The following is a 23,163-nucleotide window of genomic DNA, read 5'->3' on the forward strand; positions in this document are numbered from 1 at the left end:
ATCTTAGGAGAACAAAGTCGATTCACTGAAAGCAACCTGAGACTTTTTCTCCCATGTTTGGAACGCCAGAAGATTTACATAATGGCAGACATGAAAGAAGCAAGATCTGCCTTGGTGATTAGGATCAAAGGCAAATAAAATTGAATATATGCCACAAGGATGGACTGCACTATCCGAAGCCAAACATGTAAAGGCCAGGTTGCCAATTTTCAATACTCTAGCTTTTTTCAAAGCTTGACCATCACTCAATTAATTTATTGACAACGAGTGAGACCCCACCCCAAAGGATAACCAAGATGACGAACAATCTGAGTGGGAGGAATGATTTCCCCCGACCACAAAAGACTATGCCAGTCTTTAGAATGCAATGGGAGCAGCTTAGAATTTTGAAAACTTACACGAAGACAAAGATCATTCTGTGTATTCTTCGGGGTAAAGAAAGAATCATCAGCATAGGCTTGCGCAACCATGCTGCGATTTGCATCCAATTCCAAACCATAAAGGGAGCCTGTAGCCACGGGATTATCAATATATTGCAGCATAGGATGAGTAGCAATGGCATACAATAAAGCACTAAGGGGACATCCCTGATGGACCGAACAACGAAGAGTCCACTCATCAAAGAGATCTCCAGAAAGAATGCAAGCTGCATTGATGTCCCTGTAAAGCCAGTATATAATCTGCTGCATTTTTATTCCAAACCCCAAAGCTCGCATTGTTTGCGAGATGAATTCCCATTGAACTGTATCAAAAGCTTTTTAATATCCACCTGTAAGAGCAGAACATCCTGTTGCGTGTATTTGGCATATTCAATCCCAATATAAGCATTGGTAGTATTATCTGTGATATGTCTACAGGAAACGAAGCCATATTGCGAAGGATGCAGCCCATCATGCAAATAACCTTTCATATGATCAACAACCATTTTGGCTATGATCTTGTAAATGATTGGCATGAGCGTTATTGGTCTCCAATCAGTGACCGAATCAAATAGTTGCTCTTTTGGAAGGAGCTTGACCCATGACATAGGCATTTGCTGGTTTTCCCAAGCTGAATTAACCATTTGCAGCAAAGTAAGTTTGAGGATATCCCAGAAGGCAAGAAAAAATTCCACAGTGAGACCATCCCATCCTGGAGATTTCCATCTGCCACAGAATTTAACAGCATCTGACAATTCTCTTTCAGTGAAAGGAATTTCCAATTCCAAAGCCTAAGCATTAGAGAGGATGGGATGAACATGTTGCAAAAGAAGCTGGCGGGCAAACACAACCTGAGGAAAAAGAATGTCCGCATGCCCAAAATGAGATGAAAAGTGCTGCACACAAAAAGCAGCAAGCTCTGAGCGAGATGAGGACCAAGAACCATGAGGCATCCAGATCCGACAAATATTGGCAGCTTGTCTTTTGTAATGCAAACTTTTAAAGAATTGCTTGGAAGAGCAACCTTTATCCAAAAAAGCCCTTTGTCAAGATCGGGTCTCCCATTTAGCAAGCTTTCTATGATCATTTGATTGGAGACAGAATTTAGCCTGACATAATAGCATGCTTTCTTCTGAAGACAAAGGCCGAAGATGACTGAGTTCAGTCAAACTCTGGCAAGTGTATTTGGCATGCTTCACGGTCTCCCATGTGGCTTGCATGTAGGATTTACCATAATCCCGAATAACAACTTGCGTTCTTGCAACAAAAGCCTGCCATGCATAATCCAGATCAATGTGCATCTAATGAGAAAGAGCCTCAATGGCATCAGAAACCATGGCTTTAAAATCAGCATGGTCAAGGTAGCCATTATTTATCAGCAAAAGACGTCTGCATGTCAATCTATCATCTGGACAGTCATGCAAAGAGAGCCTCAACCAAAGAGGAGCATGACCAAAATATGTGAAAGCATGGTCAATCCAAAGCTGACAAGTGAAGGCATCAGAATGCTGCGGATTAACCCGATACCATCTGTCCAAGCGTGCCTGATATGAAGATTGAGCATTATGCTGAAAGGTATAGCCCGGAAGCATGGGCTACAATTCCTTCCAGAGATCAACCAGAGCCAACCAAAGCAAAAAATCAGACCATGCTTGCTTTTCAAAAGCCAACATGTGAGTGTGGCCCGAGGTATTATCTCCCAGTTATGGGGCATTTTTGAAATCACCACAAATAAAAGCATAATGCCGCCAGGGATATTTATGCATAGCATCCCAAATCAAAGCTCGACTCTCGGAAGATTGAGAAGCATATACTAATGCAAATTCAAAGATGTCGCCTTGAACAAGGCATTGTAAGATCATCCATCGACCATGGTGATCATTGAAGGCCACAATAGGGTGAAGATCATGCTTAACCAAAAAGGCTACCCCAGAGAAAGAGTGCTCTCCAGCATAGAAAATCTCATAACCAGCAAAATGTCCAGATTTACGAGCATACATATGCTGATTATGCTCTTGTAAAGACACTATATCAGGCTGCAATTGGCGACTATACAGCCAGACCAGATTCCATTTTCGACCATCACACAAACCCTGTATATTCAAAGTGACCCATTTGAGATGATCAAGCATATTTGCAGATATAGGACAGGTATGTACAACAGCAAAAATGCCTTCTACATCTGCATTTCCACCTCAGTATCCGGGCCTCAGCCCTAAGAAGAAACTCAGCCTAAGGAGAAGACAAAAAGACAGCAACTTCCTCTTCTAGAAAGAGGGTACAATTGGCAATCACCGCAGCCCAAGTCAAACCAATGCCAGAGCTTTCAGCTGGTGTTTTGCCCTGAGAGGAGGCACCATTCCAAGTCCGTGAGGGCAAAGGTCTCCTAGGTGAGATGACTTTTCTAGGGGTTTGCCAAGCATCATTCAAATTTTTTTCCTTCGCTTGAGGATGAGAGGCCGAAGGGACGGAAAGAGGAGCATCACCATTCGAAGCAACCGGTGCTTTCCCTTTGTCCTAGACAGCAAAAAACTATTTTACCCCCTTAGGCTTCATCAAAGAGGAGGCATTAGAATTCTTGCTCGGAGGCGGTGACAATTCAACCTGCAGTGGCATTTTGGGAGCATGTGAAGGGCATTGTGAAGCCATATGACCGAACTTCTTGCATTCAAAGCAAGCACCTGCAAAGAGACCCCATTTCAATCTATAAAAGGCACTGTCCATCAAAACATTATTCACTGTGACCAAATAAGAGTCTCGGGTTGGATTGTCTGTATCCCACAAAATGCAATTTCTATTTGAATTGCCATTAGGCTGTGGTGGGCAAACCACTTTGCCAAGAGAGGCTGCAATTTTTGGCAAAAGAGAAGCCAGACATTGAGGGAAATCCACAACTTCCACCCAGACAGGGCATCTGTGTCTTATCAATGCCTGATTTGGTAGGTGACCAAGGCAGCACATGAATCATCTACTGCCCATAGAAGAGAGGAGAATGCTCCAATAAAATCTATCCATGCTCTTCATCTACCATGATCACTTCAAAAAAGCCCCTTGCTGCATAATGAATTTTTTTGACATAGCAACACCCAGAGTTCTAGTCAACCAGTTACCAACATCTACAGCAGCAGGCATACATCCTGGAAAAAAGATAATAATGGCATGCTCGGCATATTCCTTGACAGGATCAAAAATATCATCCACCTCCACCATGATGCCCGTGGTGGAAGCTGGATCCTTCCGACTCTTTCGAGTGTCTTCAAAACCCTCATGCATCACCTCATGGACAAGTTGAGACTCTGCAGAGTCATGAAGGGGGTCATCCTGACCCATAAACTACTTTTGTTTTTTGTGTTGCACTGATCTCTCTTTCTGAAAAGTCTTTTCGTAAGGACAATCCGCCATTTGTAGGTGAGGAAATAAGAGCGCAAGAAAATAGGAAACTTGAAAGGGCGCTGTAGAAGAAGGAACCCAAAACTAAAAGGGAGGCTGTGGATTACAGAGCAAGAACTAAGGAAAGGAGCAGGAAAGGTGTTGAAGCTGAAGGAGACAGCGGGATAGAAGACTGTACGAAAAGTGCTGACTGTACGGAAGCTGTACGGAGTAAAAAGGGCAAAAGCTGTACGGAATAGCAAGGAATAGAAAAGGCTGGCAGTATACAAGATGTATGAAAAAGAAAATGACAGAAAAGGCTGACAGTACAGGAGATGTACGGAATAGAAAAAGACATAAGCTGTACAGAAAGGAAGAGGACAGGAAAGGCTCACAGTACGGAAGCCAGCACCATGGATTTGTACGGACATGGCCAGACAGCAGCAAACGGGTAGTCTGCAGGGTACGGAAGGCTGTCGGACATTGTACGGACAGAAAACGGGCCCTGTACAGATTCCATACATGCTGTACGAAGACAGCACGGGGTTGTATGACAGCCAACAGGAAGGTGGAGGGGGGCTATACAACAGTTCTCTCCCCTCTTCTCTCTCTCTCTCTCTCTCTCTCTCTCTCTCATATTACAACAGGGCAGTGCTCAAGAAAAGAGCCAATGCCCTATCCATCAGAAACGGTAAAAGAAAAGCTGAATGCAAGAAACATCCAAATCTTCCTCATGCAAGGCATCATATAAGGACTGTCGCAATGAGGCCCGGAAAACTCATAATGGTGCTGAAGAGATGAATTGAGAAATGCATGATTTCGCTAAAGCCAGAGGGTCCATAAGGCCCAGTATCTGATCCAATGAAAGAAAAGAGAATACTGTGACAAAGAAGCTAATAATCTGCCAAACATCCAAAAAAACCCCGAGAACCTGTGTGCTGGAAATCTGAGAGATAAAAAATAGGACATCTTGTCCAAAAGGTCTCTGGAATTTGAACAAAACCACAATAAGTGCTGAATACTCTCAGGAGTATGATGACACCGTGGACAAAGAGGAGAGGCAATCCTTCTTTGAGCCAATTTCACTCCCACTGGAAAAATACCAACAATACATCTCCAAAAAAAGAGTCTCTGCCTTAATGGCATTTTCAACTTTCATATCAATTTCAATTTTCCTTTCCACCAAGTTGAAGACTTATTCAGATGCCAAAGAGCATTTGCATGATGAGCAATCCATGGAGGAGGTAAAATCAATCGATAAGCCTGTATGGAAGTCAATAGATGTAAAGGCTGAGAAGATAATCCTGGACTTGGAGACTGAAGATGCCAATCTTGAATCCTGTTTCTTACTTCCAAAGATGGAGTCGGAACAATAGGGAGTAAGAGATCTGCAATAATTTTCCATATGGGTCTATGATGCATCCCAAGATTGTATTTTTGACATGCTGCTGGAAAAGAGAGAATATGCCCCTAAGTATCTACCACATCATCAATGAACCGGATGCCCAACTTCATGAGATTGTAAGCTCTGACTGGTTGTTGTATAGCAAGAGGAGAGTTAAAAACAGCACTCCACTGAAGGCTTTCCAGTCGAAGAGATGAAGCGATAGAAGCAGGATGGGGAGACCATTTGATGCGAGAGAGCACCTGCTTCCAATCCGAAATCAACGCAGTAGAAAATGGGCAACCAGGTATTTTACCTTAAAACTTGCCAAGTACTACTTCCCATGAATCAACTAGCCAATGCCCATAAGCATTTGTGCGCATCTGGCCACACAAAAATGCCAGCATAATAGACCATGGCTGCTCTTGCTGGAAAAAAACCCTGAGCATAGTGATCCTTCTTTGGCATGAAGAAAGAATCATCTGCATAAGCCTGTGCAGTGAAAGGCCGCGAGCCAGGAATCTAAAGCCCCACTATGTCATGACAAGAGGAATGATTATTTAGTTAATTAATAGTCATTAGAACTTTATTATTGTTAGGTGCCAATTTAATGGTGCGGTTATATGTTTGTATTTATGATCGATCAAGCGGTGTAAATAGTACCGCCAAAACTATGTAACATTGGCCAATGATTAGTAATAAAGATGTGCACACACGTGTCTAGGTCCTAGGGGCAATAGGAAAGGGAAAGGGTGCATTAGAGTGCATTGAATGGTAGGTGCATGGGTCATAGGCTAAGGGTAGGTGTAAATGGGAAGATGGAACTTGAGTGATCTCAAGGGACATTAATGAAAGGGTATCACCCTTTCATTGTGAATCTCACGTTGCATTCTTTCTACCACATTGCATTCATCCGTCATCTCTCTCTCCCACCTTGCATGTAGGTCCAAAAAAGAAACAAGTACTCTCACGAGGGCGCTCTTCCCCATTGGAGGGCCAATCGGCATTCAAATTCTGCATGCATTGCACACATTTGCATTTTCGAAAAGTGTGGATCTTCACACACTAGCTGTCCAGTATCAACCAGATGATCCATGTAAAGAAGCAAAGGATGTGAAGCAATAGCATAGAGCAAAGCACTGAGAGGGCATCCCTATCGAACTGACCGTCCTAGAGTCAAAGACTCTGATTCCCTATAAAACATTGAGCAGTGGAATCTGAGTAAAGCCAATAAATTACATTAACTATCTTTGGCCCAAAACCAAGTCTGGTCATGATTTGAGAGACATAATCCCACTGTACGGTATCAAATGCATTTGCCACATCCACCTGCATGACCAATACATCTTGACTTGAATATTTGGCATATTCCATTGCGATGAGAGTATTGGAGATATTATCATGTATATTCCTTCTTGGAACAAAACCATATTGCATGGGATGAAGACCATCATGAAGAATATCCTTTATCCGAAGAACCAACATTTTAGCAATAATATACCTTTGTAAGACTAGAATAAGTCCAATCATACAAATTTAGAAATTTTGTAAGGACCAACATTTTAGCAATAAGTTTATATCTAACAGGCATCAAAGTGATGGGCCTCCAATCAGCCATAGTCTCACATAGGACTTTTTTGGGCACAAGCTTGACCAGACCATGCTTCCAAGCTAAAGGAAGATGTTGATGCTGCCAGGCTACATTAATGAGCTTCAAGATTGGACCCTTCAATTCAGCCCACAAGGCTACAAAAAATTCAACCGTCAAACCATCCCCACCAGGGGATTTATGTTTACCCAAATGTTTGAGAGCATCATCCAATTCAATATCTGAAAAAGACACTTCCAGCAATGAAGCTTTTGGCAAAGAAACAATAGGAGTAACAAGATCAATAAATTTGCTCCAAGCCAATTCAACCTGAGGAGAAGATGGCTGAGAAAAAAGCAGCTGAAAATGCTCCAAACATTGTTTTTCTAGCTGAGATAAAGTTTGGGTCCAAATACCATCTAATGTTTTGACTCTCATGATAGATTGACTTTGTCAATATGCATGTAGATTCCGAAAAAAAGATTTTGAGGAACAGCCCTTATCTAGCATAGGCTTAACTCTAGCCCTTGTCTACCATTTGGAAAGCTTGCATTTATCATTAGCATCAATTATCAAGGAAGCACAAGACAATGAACTCTGTTCAGAAGTAGAAGGGGACCTTTGATGGCTAATCTGTACCAAGGACTGCTTGTGTGATTTTGCCCACTGAATATGATGCCTGGTTTCTGCCATGTACCATCTTCCATATTCCTTGATGACATTTTGAACACGGTGTACAAAAGAGTTCCAAGCAAAATCAATATCCTCCTGAGCATGAGATAACAATGGCCTGCAAGCCAATCGAATCATTTGCTGGAATTTTTCATGAGAAAGATATAATTGATTGACCTAAGTGTCTGACTGAAGAGAGCTGCATATCATCCAGAGGCATGCCAAATGAAAAGTTCAGCCAAAGTGGAGAGTGATCAGATAGTTGTTGAGAATAGTCAGTCCACATTTGACATGTATAATCCTCATATTGCTGAGCATGAATAAGATACAATCTATCAAGCCTAGCCCAATATTCTGTAAAAGCATTGTAAATCCCAAAACTGAAGGGTGAGTTGCTGTCCATAAATTTGTGGCACGAAGTGATGAAATCATATGTTCCCATTGTTGAATTTCAGAGGGCAGCATATGGGAATTATGTGTGGTATTGTCCTTCCAACTAGGAGAATTATTGAAATCACCACAAAGTATAGCATTTGTGGACCAAGGAGATTGCTTTATGGAATCCCAATTCGAGCTCTACAAGCTGAAGTTTGAGAAGCATACAAGGAACCAATTTCAAAAATCTCTCCACTGATCATGCATTGGATAATCATCCATCGGCCACATAGATCATTATATGCTACACATGGCTACAAATCATGTCTGGTTAGAATGCACACCCCAGAGAATTGATCAGAGCCTGAATAAAATATATCATATCCTGAAAAGAACCCATGCTAGCCAACAAAAGAATGCTGATTATGCTCTTGCAGACACACAACATCTGGATGAGTTTTATTTATATAATGCCAAAGGAGCCTCCATTTATTCTGGTTGCAGAGGCCCTGTATATTGTAAGAAACACATTTAAGAGAAGCACGCATGAAAATATGTACAAGAAATGAGTAGTCCTCAGAAAGAAAAGGAGGCATCATGCCTCTGCCATTGCCTCAGGGTCTTGCTAACCCTCAGAATCCAATTCCCTGACCAAATCATCTTCTAGCGGAATACCCTTCTTGACTGCATTAACCCATGCCTTTGAGATGGGGCTGTCACAAGTTGATGGTTGACCAGGACAAGGAGCAGAAGCATCCCAATTCCGAGATTGAAGAGGTCTTTGTTTGAGAGGCAATGTCTTCTTTGCAGTCTGCCAACCCTCATGAGAAGATGAATTATTTTCCACTTGCTTGCCCTTTCCTTTATCCTTGTTTTGACCTGAAATGACTGGACTTCCTGTATGAACTGAAGGCTTTGCTCCTTTGACTTTTGTCTTTTCCGTCTTTTCCACATAAGTCTTCTAACCTCCTTTATTAGATGGCAGGGGAATGGCGGCTGGAGGAGGAGGATGAAGTATAGAGGGACACTCAGAAGCTAGATGTCCAAACTTGTGACAAGAGAAACAAGCTCCAGCAAAAATTCCCCATTTCAAAGTGAAATATTTCTTTCCCAAATTAACACCCTCAATCTCAACAACAATAGAACGAGGGGTTGGTCTATCAGTATCCCATAAGATGCAAAAGCGATTTTTATTACCTGTGGGACGAGGGGACAGATCACTTATCCCAATGTCATGGCTAAACCAGGAAGCTCCGTTCTCATGTAATCTGAAAAATCAACCACTTCAACCCATACAGGGCAATGGTGCTTGATGAGATTATGATCATCTTTATTAGGAGACCAAGGCATGATGTGCACCATCTGACGGCCAAAAAATAAAGGGGACATTTTCAGCATCTTTTATTTTATCAAGGCATCCAAGAGATGAACTTCATAAAATCCTCGAGAGGCAAAATAAACTCCTTCCACATAGCAGCCGCCTAAGAGGGAATTCACCCATTGGCCCACATCATTAGCCGAAGGTATTTTTCTTGGGAAAAAGATGTTGACTGCAGTCTGAGAGAGCTTCTTCAGAGGATGCACAAGAGAAGGCAACTTCATTTTGTAAGTGAGTTCCGGAGCAGGTAGCATCAATTCTTATACTTTGTTGAAATTCCTCATTCAACATGTCAAACACATAGGAAGCATCTTCAGATGAAGGAGCTATGGGGGGGAGATTCTCCCTTGACTGTCTTTTGGGTTCTGGAGAGAGCGCCCTTTTTACATAATACTTATTTGTTTCTGTCATTGAAGCTAGTAGATTCAATAGAAAGATTCGAAGCTGAAATTGCAGGTAGGTAACAAGCTATGAAATTGAGGGGGGTGAGGGCCAAGACAAAATACACTGACTGGACAGAAAATTCTGTTGGGGCAGATAGGAGGCATAAAAGGAATAGACAAGCGAAGCACGAAGCAAGCGAGAGAGGGAGCGACCAAACAGTTAGCGAACCAGACAAGTTGGGTTGAAGCCAAAATAAGAACGGCGACGTTGTAGCAGCTTGTTAGAATTATAGATATAATTCAGCAGTGACCAATGTAATATAATAAGCTAGTTAGGGACACTTTTCCCTCTTTAAGAGGTTTTTCCCCCTAACCGCAGTTAGTTCACTAACTATGGTTAGTGACTACTAAGATTTTGTCACTAGGACAAAACCTTATCTTTCTCTCATTGAGTTGTACTCTCACACTCTTCTATTGCAACTCAGCTTTCAGCTTCCAAGCTTCCAGCTCACTCTCTCTTGCTCTCTCTCACTCACCATCTCCTCACATTTGGTATCAGAGCGGGTTCAAGAGCTCTGTGCTCCCTGCTCCCTTCAGCTCTCAGCTCCAACCTCCCCGTTCAGCTCCAGCTACAGCCTCCGACACCTCGTCCGTACAGTCCGTACGACTGTACGGAATCCTGCCGTACCTACGTATCTGATGTTACCTATCTGCCGTACCTACGTACCTGCTGTTACCGTACCTGCGCGTATCCACTGTACAACAGGTATCCGTACATGTATTCGTACAGGTCATATTTCCGTACAGCGTACTACTCCGTCGTACAGCGCCCCATACAGATCTGCGCCGTACAGCGCCGTACAGATCTGCTCGTCGTACCTCGGCGTCCGTACTCCATACAGCGCTGTATTGATTCGCTCGCCGTACCTTGTCGTCCGTATGCCGTCCGTACTCCGTACTCCGTCGTCCGTACTCCGTACTCCGTACAACGTACGAGCTCAGTACACGGACAGTTCCGTACTGTCAGCACACTGTCCGTACACTTCTGCTGCAAGCATTCTGTGCAGAGTTTTTCTTCTGCAGGTACTCGAGCAGTTAGTTTTTTGGGCAGGCTTTGTTTGCAGAGATAGCCATTGTTTGGCTGTATTTTTGGAAATACACTTGGAGCTTTGACAGACACATTACACATTTGGGGCTTTTGCAGACAGATCTACAGATCTAGTCTGAAATTTGGGGCTTTTGTTCAGAAATTGCAGATTTGGGGTTTTTAGTAAATTTGCCCCTTTTGGTTGCAATTTCAAGCCACAAATTGGGGCTTTTGGGTTGGGAGAGCAATTTTTAGAGTATTCAGTTCATACTGCCTTTCTTGGAGTGTTTGAAGCACTTTTGGCAAATTCTGGAGAGTTTTTTATGCTTGGACAGATTTCTGACCGTGCAAGTACAGAAATCTAAGTTGCATTTACAGCCCGTGCTTGGCTGTGTTTTTTTGGGAGTTGTGCATTTCATTCCCAGTAAGGGAATTCAGCTTTGTATCTGCTTCAATCTCTTTCTCAGATATGGCCCATCAAAATCAGAATGACTTCCAGTTCGGTGGTCTTTCACAGGAAGACAAGTTGGATGGTACCAACTACTCCCTCTGGAGTTTCATGGTACGCAATATTCTGATTTCTCGCAATTTATGGGATTATGTCAATGGGGATGAGATCCGACCAGCAAATATTGCACCTGCTACCCCTCCCCAGCAAGGAGGTGGAAGAGGTCGTGCATAGGGTGCAGCTACAGTACAAGTTGTTGGTGCAGCTACAGTCACTACTCCAGAGCAGAAGAGATGGGATTCACGGGATGCCTTAGCTTTGTCATGCATCTCTCTTTCAGTGAAAAGATTTATCATTCCGCATATCCGGTCGTGTAAGACCTCCAGGGCAGCGTGGGATATCTTGGAAAGCATGTATGCAGCTCGGAATGATGCAAGGGTATCTTTCTTGGAAAGAGAGTTGAGTAATACACATATGGAAGAGGGTGACTCCATAACAGTCCACCTCACAAAGCTACAGGATCTCACAGAGCAATTGTTAAACATAGATGAAATTATTCCTGATTCAGAGATGATTACAACCACTATGAATTCTCTTCCTGAGTCTTATCTCAGCTTTCATACCTCGCTGAACTTATCATTGAGGGGGGGTGCAAATCCTCTCACTTTTCATGAGTTGATAGGACTTCTGCTTCAGGAAGAGCAGACCAGGAAAAAATTTGGCCTCACGTGCAGGTGAACAAGCCATGCTCTCAAAATTTAAATCAAAAACAAAGGGACAGGCAAAGACATCAGTAAATCAGCCTTCCAGTGGGTCAGGACGGCCTTCACAAAAGGCTAAAAATGATGCAAGTAAGCCCAAGAAGAAGGGTTTCTGTCACTTCTGCAAAAAGCTAGGTCATCACATAGCAGAATGCAGGAAAAGGCTTGCAAAAGAAAAGAAAAACAGCTCAGGTATGGTTGTTTCAGATTCAGCTCCTCATGCATCTGACAGTGGGGATGCTGCAGCCAACTTTGTTGGACAGGATTAAGCGTTTTTATCTTGCATTTCAGATTCTAGGTTGGCTGTTCCAGATGCTCGGGATAGTACAGCCACTTGCAGTGATGATACATATGCATTTTTTACTTGCAGTTATGACTCTTCTACAGATGCATCTGCTTTCAGTGTAAATGAAACACTGAACACATGGTATTTTGACAGCGGTGCATCCAAGCACATCACTTCTAGGAAGTGTCTTTTTACTTCCTTGCATCCACCTCCTGTCGGTAAGAAAGTCACTTGTGCCAACAACTCATCATATTCAGTACGTGGCATAGGAGATGTTGAGCTCACTACCATTGATGGCTCAATTTTAAGACTTTCAGATGTCTTATATGTGCCTGGCATAACCAAAAATCTCCTTTCAGTGTCAATGTGCTGTCCGAGACAGGGAAGATGACTATGCCTTAAGCTTATCTTGTACTCTGCTGCGTGGGCTTTTTCAGCTTGATATTTTTGAGAAAAGAGCAGCCCATGCTCTTGCAGTTTCTACCCCTACAGCTGCCATGCAAAATGCAGAATTATGGCATGCCAGATATGGCCACATGCATTACAACAGCTTGATGACACTTCAGAAGTTTTCCATGGTTGATGCATTGCCACCTCTTGAGATACCTCCTCCACATGCCTGTGAAGGGTGCATTTTAGGAAAGATGCATAGATTCCCCTTCAAGAAGGATGGTTTAGTTAAAGCTGTCCGCAAATTACAGCTTATACACAGTGATGTCTGTGGTCCCATGAGGACTCCATCGTTGGGTGGTCATCTCTACTTAGTTACATTTATTGATGATTACTCCAATTTTACTTGGGTTTATGGACTGAAATAGAAATCTGAAGTGTTCACGGTGTTTAAACACTTTTCAGCCATGGTTGAAAATGAGACCGGACTCAAGATACAGACATTACGCACAGATAGAGGTGGGGAATACCTATCTGTAGAATTTGATGCTTTTCTGAAAGGCAAGGGTATTGTGCATCAGCTCACAGTCAGGCTGACCCCTCAGCAAAATGGCAAAGCTGAGAGGAAAAATAGAACCCTCACGGAGATGGACAGATGTATGCTGAAAAGCAAACACATGCCTCACAAATTCTGGCTTGAGAATTTGATGTGTGGCAATTACATTCTGAATCGGGCTCCCACTAAGGCTTTAAAAACAAAAACTCCTTATGAGGTCTGGAATGACAAGAAGCCTTCAGTGGATCACTTCCGAGTCTTTGGATGCCTTGCTTATGCTCATGTGCCAGTGGAATTTAGGCACAAGTTGTCAGATAAAGCCATCAAATGCATATTTGTTGGATACAGTGCAGAAAGCAAGGGGTACCGTCTCTACAATCCTGCTACACACAAGATCATAGTAAGTAGAGATGTGATATTTTCTGAAAATTCAGCTCACACTCAGGCTGAATTTCAAATGCCTTCGTCTTCAAAGGATGTCTTTGAGGGGTTGCTACCCATTGCCTTGGGTTCCCCTACTGATTTTTCTGATGCAAATCAGAATTTACAGCAACCTCCAGATGCTTCAGTTCCGCCACAGGATGTCTTGCCCCCTCCACAGGCAGTGGAACAGGTGGTGCAGCAAGAAATTGCAGACATACATGCAGCAAAAACAGTCCCAAACTGGCTGTTACAGACTCTCAGGGAGATCAAAATTGATGCTCCGTTATCTGGCAAGACTCGCAGTGCAGCAAGGCACATGGAAGGTGCTCATTCAGTGGAATCAGCATATGCAGGTACTCTCCTTGATGAGGAGGAGCCTGCCACATTCGAAGAGGCAAAGGATAATGTGCATTGGATGAATGCCATGCACAATGAGTTGCAGTCCATTGCAAAAAATCAGACTTGGGATGTTGTAGACTTGCCACAGGGTCAACATGCCATTGGCACACGATGGGTTTTCAAGGTCAAATGGAAGCCAGATGGCTCCATTGACAGATATAAGGCAAGGCTGGTTGCTAAAGGCTATGCTCAGAAAAAGGGCATAGATTATGAGGAGACATTCGCTCCTACATCCCGGATGACCACCATCCGATCAGTTATTGCAATGGCTGCACATTTTGAGTGGAATGTTCATCAGTTGGACATAAAAACAGCCTTCTTAAATGGGGACTTGCTGGAAGAGGTGTATGTCAAACAACCTCCGGGCTTTGAAATTACAGCAAATGCACTTCAAGTATGCAGGCTCAACAAAGCTTTATATGGGCTGAAACAGGCCCCTCGTGCATGGTATGCCAAGATACATGCCTTTTTGACCAGCAAGGGGCTGCACAATAGTCCTACTAAGAGCACCCTCTACATCAAGATGGATGGGGGGGAAATTTTAGTCATCCTTCTTTATGTCGATGCTCACAGGGTCCAATGAAGAAAAAATTGCAGATTTCAAAGCTGATTTGCAGACCAACTTTGACATGTCAGATTTGGGAGTGCTTCACTTTTATTTGGGGATCCAATTCTCTCATGAGAGACGTGGCACTGTTATGTCTCAGTCCAAGTATGTTCAGAAACTCTTGGACAGATTTAACATGCATGAGTGTAAGCCCATAGCCACTCCCATGGAGCCGGGGCTGAAACTCACAATGCATGATGCAGGAGAATCAGTTGATGCCACACTTTACAGTCAGGCTGTTGGATGCCTCATATATCTCTGCAACACTAGACCTGATATTCAGTTTGCAGTATCTCAGGTGAGCAGGTACATGCACAGCCCAAAAACTATGCATTGGCAGGCAGTTAAGCGCATCTCCCGTTATTTGCAGGGCACAAAGTCTTTTGGCTTGCTATTTCCCAGGGGGGGTGACTTGCAGATGTATGCCTACAGTGATTCAGATTGGGCTGGTGATTATGACACTAGGCAGTCCACTAGTGGCAATTGTTTCTTTTTGGGTAAATCTTGCATTTCCTGGCTGAGCAAGAAACAATCTACAGTGGCTACCTCATCATGTGAAGCTGAGTACAGGGCAGCTTTCACAGCAACAATTGAATGTGTATGGCTGGGACGTCTATTTGCTGATCTTCATCTTTCTTTGGAGGGTCCTTCTCCAATTCTCACCGATAGTCAGAGTGCCATTGCAGTGGCAAAGAATCCAGTGTTTCATGCTCGCACGAAGCACATTGAGGTTCACTATCACTACATCAGAGAGAAGTTGCATGCAGGAGAGATCAGTATGATCTTTGTGTCCACACATGACAACGTTGCATATATTTTCACCAAAGCACTACCACGTGAAAAGTTTGAGGCATTTCGCAATGCCCTGAACTTATATCCGTTTGGTGATTGATCAGCCTTGTACATGACATAGGGGCACTTTTCCCTCTTTAAGAGGTTTTTCCCCCTAACCGCAGTTAGTTCACTAACTATGGTTAGTGACTACTAAGGTTTTGTCACTAGGACAAAACCTTATCTTTCTCTCATTGAGTTGTACTCTCACACTCTTCTATTGCAACTCAACTTTCAGCTTCCAAGCTTCCAGCTCTCACTCTCTCTTGCTCTCTCTCACTCACCATCTCCTCACACAGCTGGGCATGGGACCTAGACAAAAGGGTACGAGACCTGGACAAGAGGGCAGGAGAACTTTTTGCGACTAAAATCCTTGCAGGGAAACTGTCTCACACACAACTTACCTTTTTTTTTTTTGTGAAGAAATCTTTTATTGCTGTAAAATAATTACATTCATAGTTACTTCGAAAGTGGAGTAACTACTACTCAACTAAAAATCTCAGTATAAGCTGTATATACATCCTAATTAATCAAACGAGTCTGAACGCAATCATAGAATGATTGCTGCAGAGATCGTCTGAAAAAAACAAAAGATGAAAATAGGGGATCACCAAAGACTCTATGATTTCTGTCCATCCATAGAGTCCACAGTGCCCAGTAGCGTACCCATACAAAAAATAAGTCAAAACCCTGTCTAGCTGGATGAAAACCAAACAACCAGAAAAACCTGCCAAAAGTAACAGTAGGAAATCTCGCTCGAAGCCTCTGTCGGATGAGAGCGATGAAATCACAAGTGTGTGGACAGTGCCAGAAGATGTGAAGCACAGATTCAGCATAGTGTAGACATCTGTGGCAAACACCTGGAGCAATATGTCTATGTGCGAGTAACTGTGCGTGGGTCTATCCCAAAAAGCCAGAAGTACTTCCCAAAGGTAGCATTAGGAAATCTAGTCCTCAAACGCTGCCTAAGGAGGTCCAAAAAATCACAGGTGTGTGAACAATGCCAAACAAGATGAGGCACAAATTCTCGTGGAGCCAAACATCTGCGACAAACAACCAGAGCGATATGTCTGTGTGCCAAGAGTTGCCTAGACAAAAGAACCCCCAGCATCCCTCGCCACAGAAAAACTTGTTGTCGAAGAGGACCTTTGGAATTCCAAAGGTACCGCAATCTCTTCCGCCACCACTTTGCGGGGCGATTCAGTTGCCAGAGCTGATTTGCCTTATCTGAAACCCAAGGTGGGGACAATAAAACCTTATACAAGGAAGGGACTGTAGTGTGGGACAACCTCAAGGGACGGGCTGATGACCCTGGTGAATGAAGAGTCCAAGACTGAAGCCTATCCTCAAGCTCCAGTGGTGGCACCGGTAGAAAAGACTGAAGCATTTAAGCAATATGCCATAAAGAGCGATAATGCATCCCTAAACCATATTGTTTGGCAGCCAGAGGAAAAGATATGGGAGTACCATCATCATGAATGACATCAACACTAAACGGATGCCTTTGAAAGTAAGAAAATATGAACGTCTGGGTTCCTGCAAGACCAACAGAGGGTCAAAAACCCTTGACCAATGTATGCTTTCAGCTCTTAAAGAATTTGCTTGCAATAAGTCACAGTGGTGCCATTCCAAATGTGAAAGGATAAGCTTAACATCTTGGAGACCAAAGGCCAACCTTTGATTTTGCCATCAATACAACCAAAAATGAAATCCCACTGAGCGGGCTGCCAGTGACCAAAAGCAAAGGTGGTAATTTGTAAAAGCAAATAGTGTATCATGGCATCCCAAGCTTGATCTCCTTGCATAAACTGCAGCATCATTTTCCCCTTATGGGCAAGGATATGCACATGAATGTTGAGAATATTTAAACACCCATGCATCTTTGGCGAACAAAGATGTGGCATTAACAGCAGTTTCAACCTTTTTCCGGCCATGTTTTGAACGCCAAAATGTTTCCATAATGGTCGACATAAAGTATGTTAGGTCTCCCTTGCTAAACATGATCAAAGGCAAGTAAAACTGAATGTATGCCACCAAAATAGATTAGACTATCCGTAATCAAACATGCAACGGCCAAGTTGCTAGTTTTCAGTATTCAAGCTTTTTCTTCAGTTTTGCAAGTACCCAGTAGTTTGTTGGCGACGAGTAATCATCCAACCGAAAGGATAACCAAGATCTTAAACTAATTGAGTAGGCGGGACAATTTCCCCCGGCCATAAAAGACTATGCCAATCTTTAGAATGCAGAGGCAGCAACTTAGACTTCTAAAAATTGACATGAAGACCAGCAGCCAGGCCATATAAGGATAGAGCATGCATAAGGGAAGAAAGATCCCTCTCAGTATTCTGTGTAGTAATTAAAGAATCATCAGCATATGCCTGAGCAACCATAGTGCGGCTTCCATGAATCTCTAGTCCATACAACATGTCCGTCGCCAAAAGATGATCCACGTATTGAAGCATTGGATGCGTGGCTATCACATATAGAAGTGCAGTCAATGGACATCCCTGGTGAACTGAAAAAAGTAGAGTCCAAGTTTTAGAAATATCCTCAGACAATATACAAGCAGCTTGATGCTTTACTATCACTGTATAACCAATAAATAATATGCTGCATTTTTTGGCCAAAACCCAGAGCATGCATGGTGTGCGAGATGAAATCCCATTGGCAATGTCAACTTGCAACAACAGCACATCCTGCTCTGTGTATTTGGCACATTTTATCCCGACATAGGCAATTTTCATCCCATGCATAATCAATATCAATATGTTCTGATGTGAAAGAGGCTGAACAGCATCACGAACCATTTGCCCTGCATCATGCTCCAAGTAACAATTATTAACAATCAAAATCCTTCTTTGTGACAACCTGTCAACTGGCATATAATGAAGAGAGATTCTCAGCCAGAAAGGAGCATGATCTGAATGTGTAAAAGGCATAGTCAACCCACATTTTGCAAGTGAGATTATCATAAGTTTGTGGATTGACCCTATACTAACGATCTAGGCGAGCTTGATAAGAGGACTATGCATTATGTTGAAAAGTATAGCCTTGCAGCATGGGCTGAGATTCCTTCCAAAGATCAACAAGGTTGAGTGAAGTAGTACTTGAGACCAATGATGTCTCTTAGAGGCCAGCATATGAGTATTATTGGAAGTATTATCTCCCTGCTGTGGGGCATTATTAAAATTTTCACAAATGAAAGCATGATGTCTCTAAGGATACCGTTGCATAGAGTCCAGATCAAACCTCTACTGCGAGAAGATTGAGGTGCATACACTGAGGCAAGTTCAAATCTCTCTCCCTAGATAAGACACTACACAATAATCCATCTACCATGGTTATCATTAAGAGCAATAGCTGGCTGAAGATCATGCTTCACCAACATGACTACATCCGAGAAAGAGTGCTCTCCCACATAAAAGATATCATACCCATCAAAATGACCTTGGCGTCCCACATACATATGCTGATTGTGTTCTTGTAAAGCCACTATATCTACCTGTAATTGATTGAGATACACCCATATGAGTTTCCATTTCCTTACATCACACAATCCCTATACATTAAGTGTCAGGCATTTGATTTTTGACAGCACATTTATAGATTATGTACAGCTCAGAGCAATGTAGATCAAGTCTGCATATCCACCTCAAGATCTGGGCCTCTACCCTAAGGTGACGGAACAGCCTGTTGAGAAGACAGCAAACCAGCAATTTCATCTTCTGGGAAAAGAGTATGGCTTGCTGTCACAGCAGCCCATGTGATGCCAATTCCTCTCTCTCTCTCTCTCTCTAGTGTCTTGATTTGCTCACTAGATGAGCATGTTAGCATGTTAGCTTTTGCTTCCAGTTTTTCAGTTTCCAGCAAGGGTCTTGGTGAACCCTTTGCTTCAGCCCTCAGTGGCTTGTATGAGGTACTTCTTGCGTTCGCACTTTGTCTCATAGGCCCGCGAGGCCTCTCGCAAACGTTAATATATCTTTCTTTCTTTCTCTACTCACACACACACACACTTTTTTTTTGGTAAATCCATGAGAGGTATATTATGAGACCCTGTAAATCTTGCTGAAAATATACCTCACACACTTTTTTTGTGGGAAGAAATCTTTTATTTCTGTAGAATAATTACATTCATAGTTACTTCAAAAAACGAAGTAACTACTACTTAACTAAAGATCTCAGTATAAGCTGTATACACATCCTGATCAATCAAACGAGTCTGAAAACAATCATAGAATATTTGTTGCAGAGATCGTTTGAAAAAAAGGAAGGATGAAAATAGTGGATCCACACACACACACACACAGCCACACCGCTCCATCAACCCTTACTCCCTCGAGCTGCTCTTGGAGAGACTTACACTTGGCAGCCAGGTCACCTTTCACCCTACGCAGATTGGCTGCTTGCTCCTTGAAAAATCTTGTCACCGCCTCCCAGTACCTGGCTTGTAAAAATAAGTATGTTCTAGCACCTGGGGAGGAATCCACTGGTTGGCCAAATAGTCCACGGACTATGCCGTAGACCATATTCTCGCTCAGCACCTACCACTAACTTTCTGTGACTACGCGGTCTATGGTGGCTCTACTCATTGAGAAGGACCGTCATAATAAGGAAGCCATTCTTGCCTCTCTTGGTGATCAAGCATTTGCTTCCATAAGCCAATGGAAGACCAACAAGAATATTATTTGCAAGTTTTGCAAGAGAAAAGGAAGCCTTGAGTAGTCCCTGTAAAATGAATGTACTTGGAGTCAATAAGAGGTACTCTACCCTAGGTTGTCCCCCAAAAATGATTGTATGGCTTTTTACTTTGGTATGATGGTATTGACCACCCGATTCAGAGTAAGGGGGGGTGACGAGTGATGGTTTACCCTTGACGGTCGCAAGCTGACTGAGAAGTCACTATCACACACGGGGTGTTGGATAGTTGGACTTGCTCCTTGCAGTCTTGCGGTGGAGGGGGGATCGGTCTACTCCTTGTGTGTGTTAGGTCTCACACTCTTTGCTCTGAAGGGGGTGTTGAAGATATCATAGCCAAAGAGTGTGCGAGATGTGTTTGTGTGATGTGTTGTACTAGGAGATCTAGTAGCAGTTCATGTGTGAGTCATGTGTGAGTGCCACGTGTCACTTTGAGACGTATCCCATATGCACTTGGTACTTGAGTGTGTGTGTCTAGCCTATAAAGGCTTGTACTTCACTTGCCTCCTTTGATGATGATGAATGAATGAAAGCCTTCTATGTTGTCTACATTTTAGTATCACTTCTTCTCTCCCTAGCATGTCTCTCTATCACTCTCACCACGTTTCTAACAAATGAGACCTCACTAGCAATCAATCTCTCATGCTACGTTTCAGAGACACAAGCTCAACTAGTGGCACTGCGCAAGCGCACAGCTCTGCGAGACAACCCACAGGTTCACATGGATGAGGACCTTACTCCTCTATAGGTATAGGAGATCTAGTAGTAGTTCATGAGTGAGTCATGTGTGAGTGCCACGTGTCACTTTGGGACGTATCCCATATGCACTTGGTACTTGAGTGTGTGTCTCTAGCCTATAAAGGCTTGTACTTCACTTGTCTCATTTGATGATGATGAATGAATGAAAGCCTTCTATGTTGTCTACATTTGAGTATCACTTCTTCTCTCCCTAGCATGTCTCTCTCTCACTCTCACCATGTTTCTAACAAATGAGACCTCACTAGAGATCAACCTCTCATGATACGTTTCAGAGGCACACAAGCTCAACTAACGGTCCTGCACAAGCGCGTAGCTCTACGAGACAACCCACAGGTTCACATGGATAAGGACCTTACTCCTCTATAGGTATAGGAGAGGCGAGCCCTCTTACAACAACGAGATGACACGTGTAAGGAGGGAAAGTGGGTTGTGGTTACAAGGGTCGGCTCTTAACTACGCCTAGGCAAGAGTCCATTATAAGGATACAGGGTCTTTGAGACTCACACAGGTATGGACCTACAACAACGAGATGACACATGTAAGGAGGGAAAGTGGGTTGTGGTATACGAGGGTCGGCTCTTAACTGCGCCTAGGCGAGAGTCCATCGACACACCTGCATAAGGATACAAAGTCTTTGAGACTCACAAAGGCATGGACCCAGATCCATACCATGTGGAGCTGTCATGGAGCCCTATGGTCAAAGCTGGAGAATTTCTCAAAATCATACATATGACACACCTGCATAAGGATACAAGGTCTTTGAGACTCACAAAGGCATGGACCCAGATCCATACCATGTGGAGCTGTCATGGAGCCTTATGGTCAAAGCTGGAGAATTTCTCAAAATCATACATAGGACGAGACATTGTCTTCTACACAGAGACCGATCAGAGCTCGAAGCATCCGCTAACTAGTCTGTGTATACACATGAAAGATCTCTCACAAGGATGATCTGCGTGGAACGATGCAATCCACATGCCACATTCCTTTGGATCTAGATCATGGGCACATCATCAAGAGATACTTTCATCGCAGCAAGCCACTTTTCCCTAGAGACCTCACATATTGACAGGGATCTTTGGGAGGAGCAGCAATTAATTGAGGGGGATAATAATTTCAACTCAGTCCATTTGTGCCCAGCTGTGAGGTCTTCAAGAATCAAGATGGGCATCCACTTACCAGATCAAGCGATTGATCATCATGTCCATAAATGAGTGAGAACGATTGATATTCTTTCTCAGGCCGAGGGTTTCGTTGAAAGTTCGCCTGCACAGATAATATTAAGATTATTCATCTTTGCAAGAAGTGAAAATGCAGGAGAGTGAAGAGTTAACACACTGCCAGTTTCCTTTGACAAGAAAGGGTAGAAACCAAAGAGAAATCAAATCCATGAAATTTGTGGTATCTATATTTTGAGAGGGATGAAAAGTGTGCTTTCATCTAATTTGTCTTTTGAGCTGCATAATAAATTTGTAGGACACGCAAAAGGCCCTCCGTTTGCATAAACCGAGACATACAAACAGGAGTGCTGGCGTCCTTTTGACTTAGCCGCCAAGCCACACAAGTTTTGACACACGAGGATAACTTACAGTGCGCTGTCCTGGAACAATCCTTGAAACAGAATTTAAACTCAGCTGCATTTCTTCTTTACCAGAGTACCATATCAGAGTTTTTTCATCCTGGATAAACACAACATCAGATATGAGTTTGCATCTCAATTCTGCATGAGTTCACAGAGAATGTCTACTCTACAATAATGACTCCTGGACCACCTCATTAAATAAAAGACAATTGTTACATTCCAGGATAGAAATAGCAGAACCTAACTCAAAAGTATAGCTGGCTGACCTTGAGCAAATAATAATGGAACAATAAAACATCAATTTGCCAAGTGTGCCAAAACAACAAGCAACCACTCCACCCTCCCCCTACCCTATGCGGTGTACAGCTTGGCCCATCGGCCAGCTATCATTCCCCCCCGCCTCCCTTCCCGGTCTCCTTCTATGAATTCTAACCTATGTCCATAAGGTTCTAACAGAGTGGTGGGGCATTGTGCAGGTTTTGGCTTGCCACTTTCTTCTCAAGTGCTTATTCTTCACTGCGGATTTTGCAGTGTGCTTCACCAGCTGCTCCGCATCAGCATTTGTTCACAGGGGTTCAGAAGTGGACCTTGTCACTCATCAGTGGTTCTGTGGCTTGCTTCTGCAAGCATTGCTCATAATTTGGGTGTTTAGTCCTGGCTTTACCATTAAAAGCCTAATTCCATGTCTCACAGTTGGTATTTGCAGAGGTCTCCAACTGGATCCTCTTTATAACTGTCACATCAGCCCAACAGAAAGCCTCAGTAGGTTTC

General features: G+C 43.2%; 1 protein-coding gene across 1 annotated transcript in view; it reads right to left on the minus strand.

The window, feature by feature from the left end:
• Nucleotides 1–23,163, minus strand: part of LOC147893989 (PH, RCC1 and FYVE domains-containing protein 1-like) — a 130,317-nt gene that overhangs the window by 70,747 nt on the left and 36,407 nt on the right. Inside the window, exons 3-4 of the mRNA XM_087386597.1 lie at nt 22,400–22,489; nt 21,990–22,076 (exon numbers count right to left, since the gene is read on the minus strand). Coding sequence (XP_087242723.1) covers nt 21,990–22,076; nt 22,400–22,489 — 177 coding nt within the window. The remainder of the gene's footprint in view (nt 1–21,989; nt 22,077–22,399; nt 22,490–23,163) is intronic.

Source organism: Dipteris shenzhenensis, chromosome 15 (assembly GCF_047967505.1).
Source record: "Dipteris shenzhenensis isolate YYH24624 ecotype China chromosome 15, Dip_SZ_1.0, whole genome shotgun sequence".
Lineage (NCBI taxonomy): Eukaryota > Viridiplantae > Streptophyta > Polypodiopsida > Gleicheniales > Dipteridaceae > Dipteris > Dipteris shenzhenensis.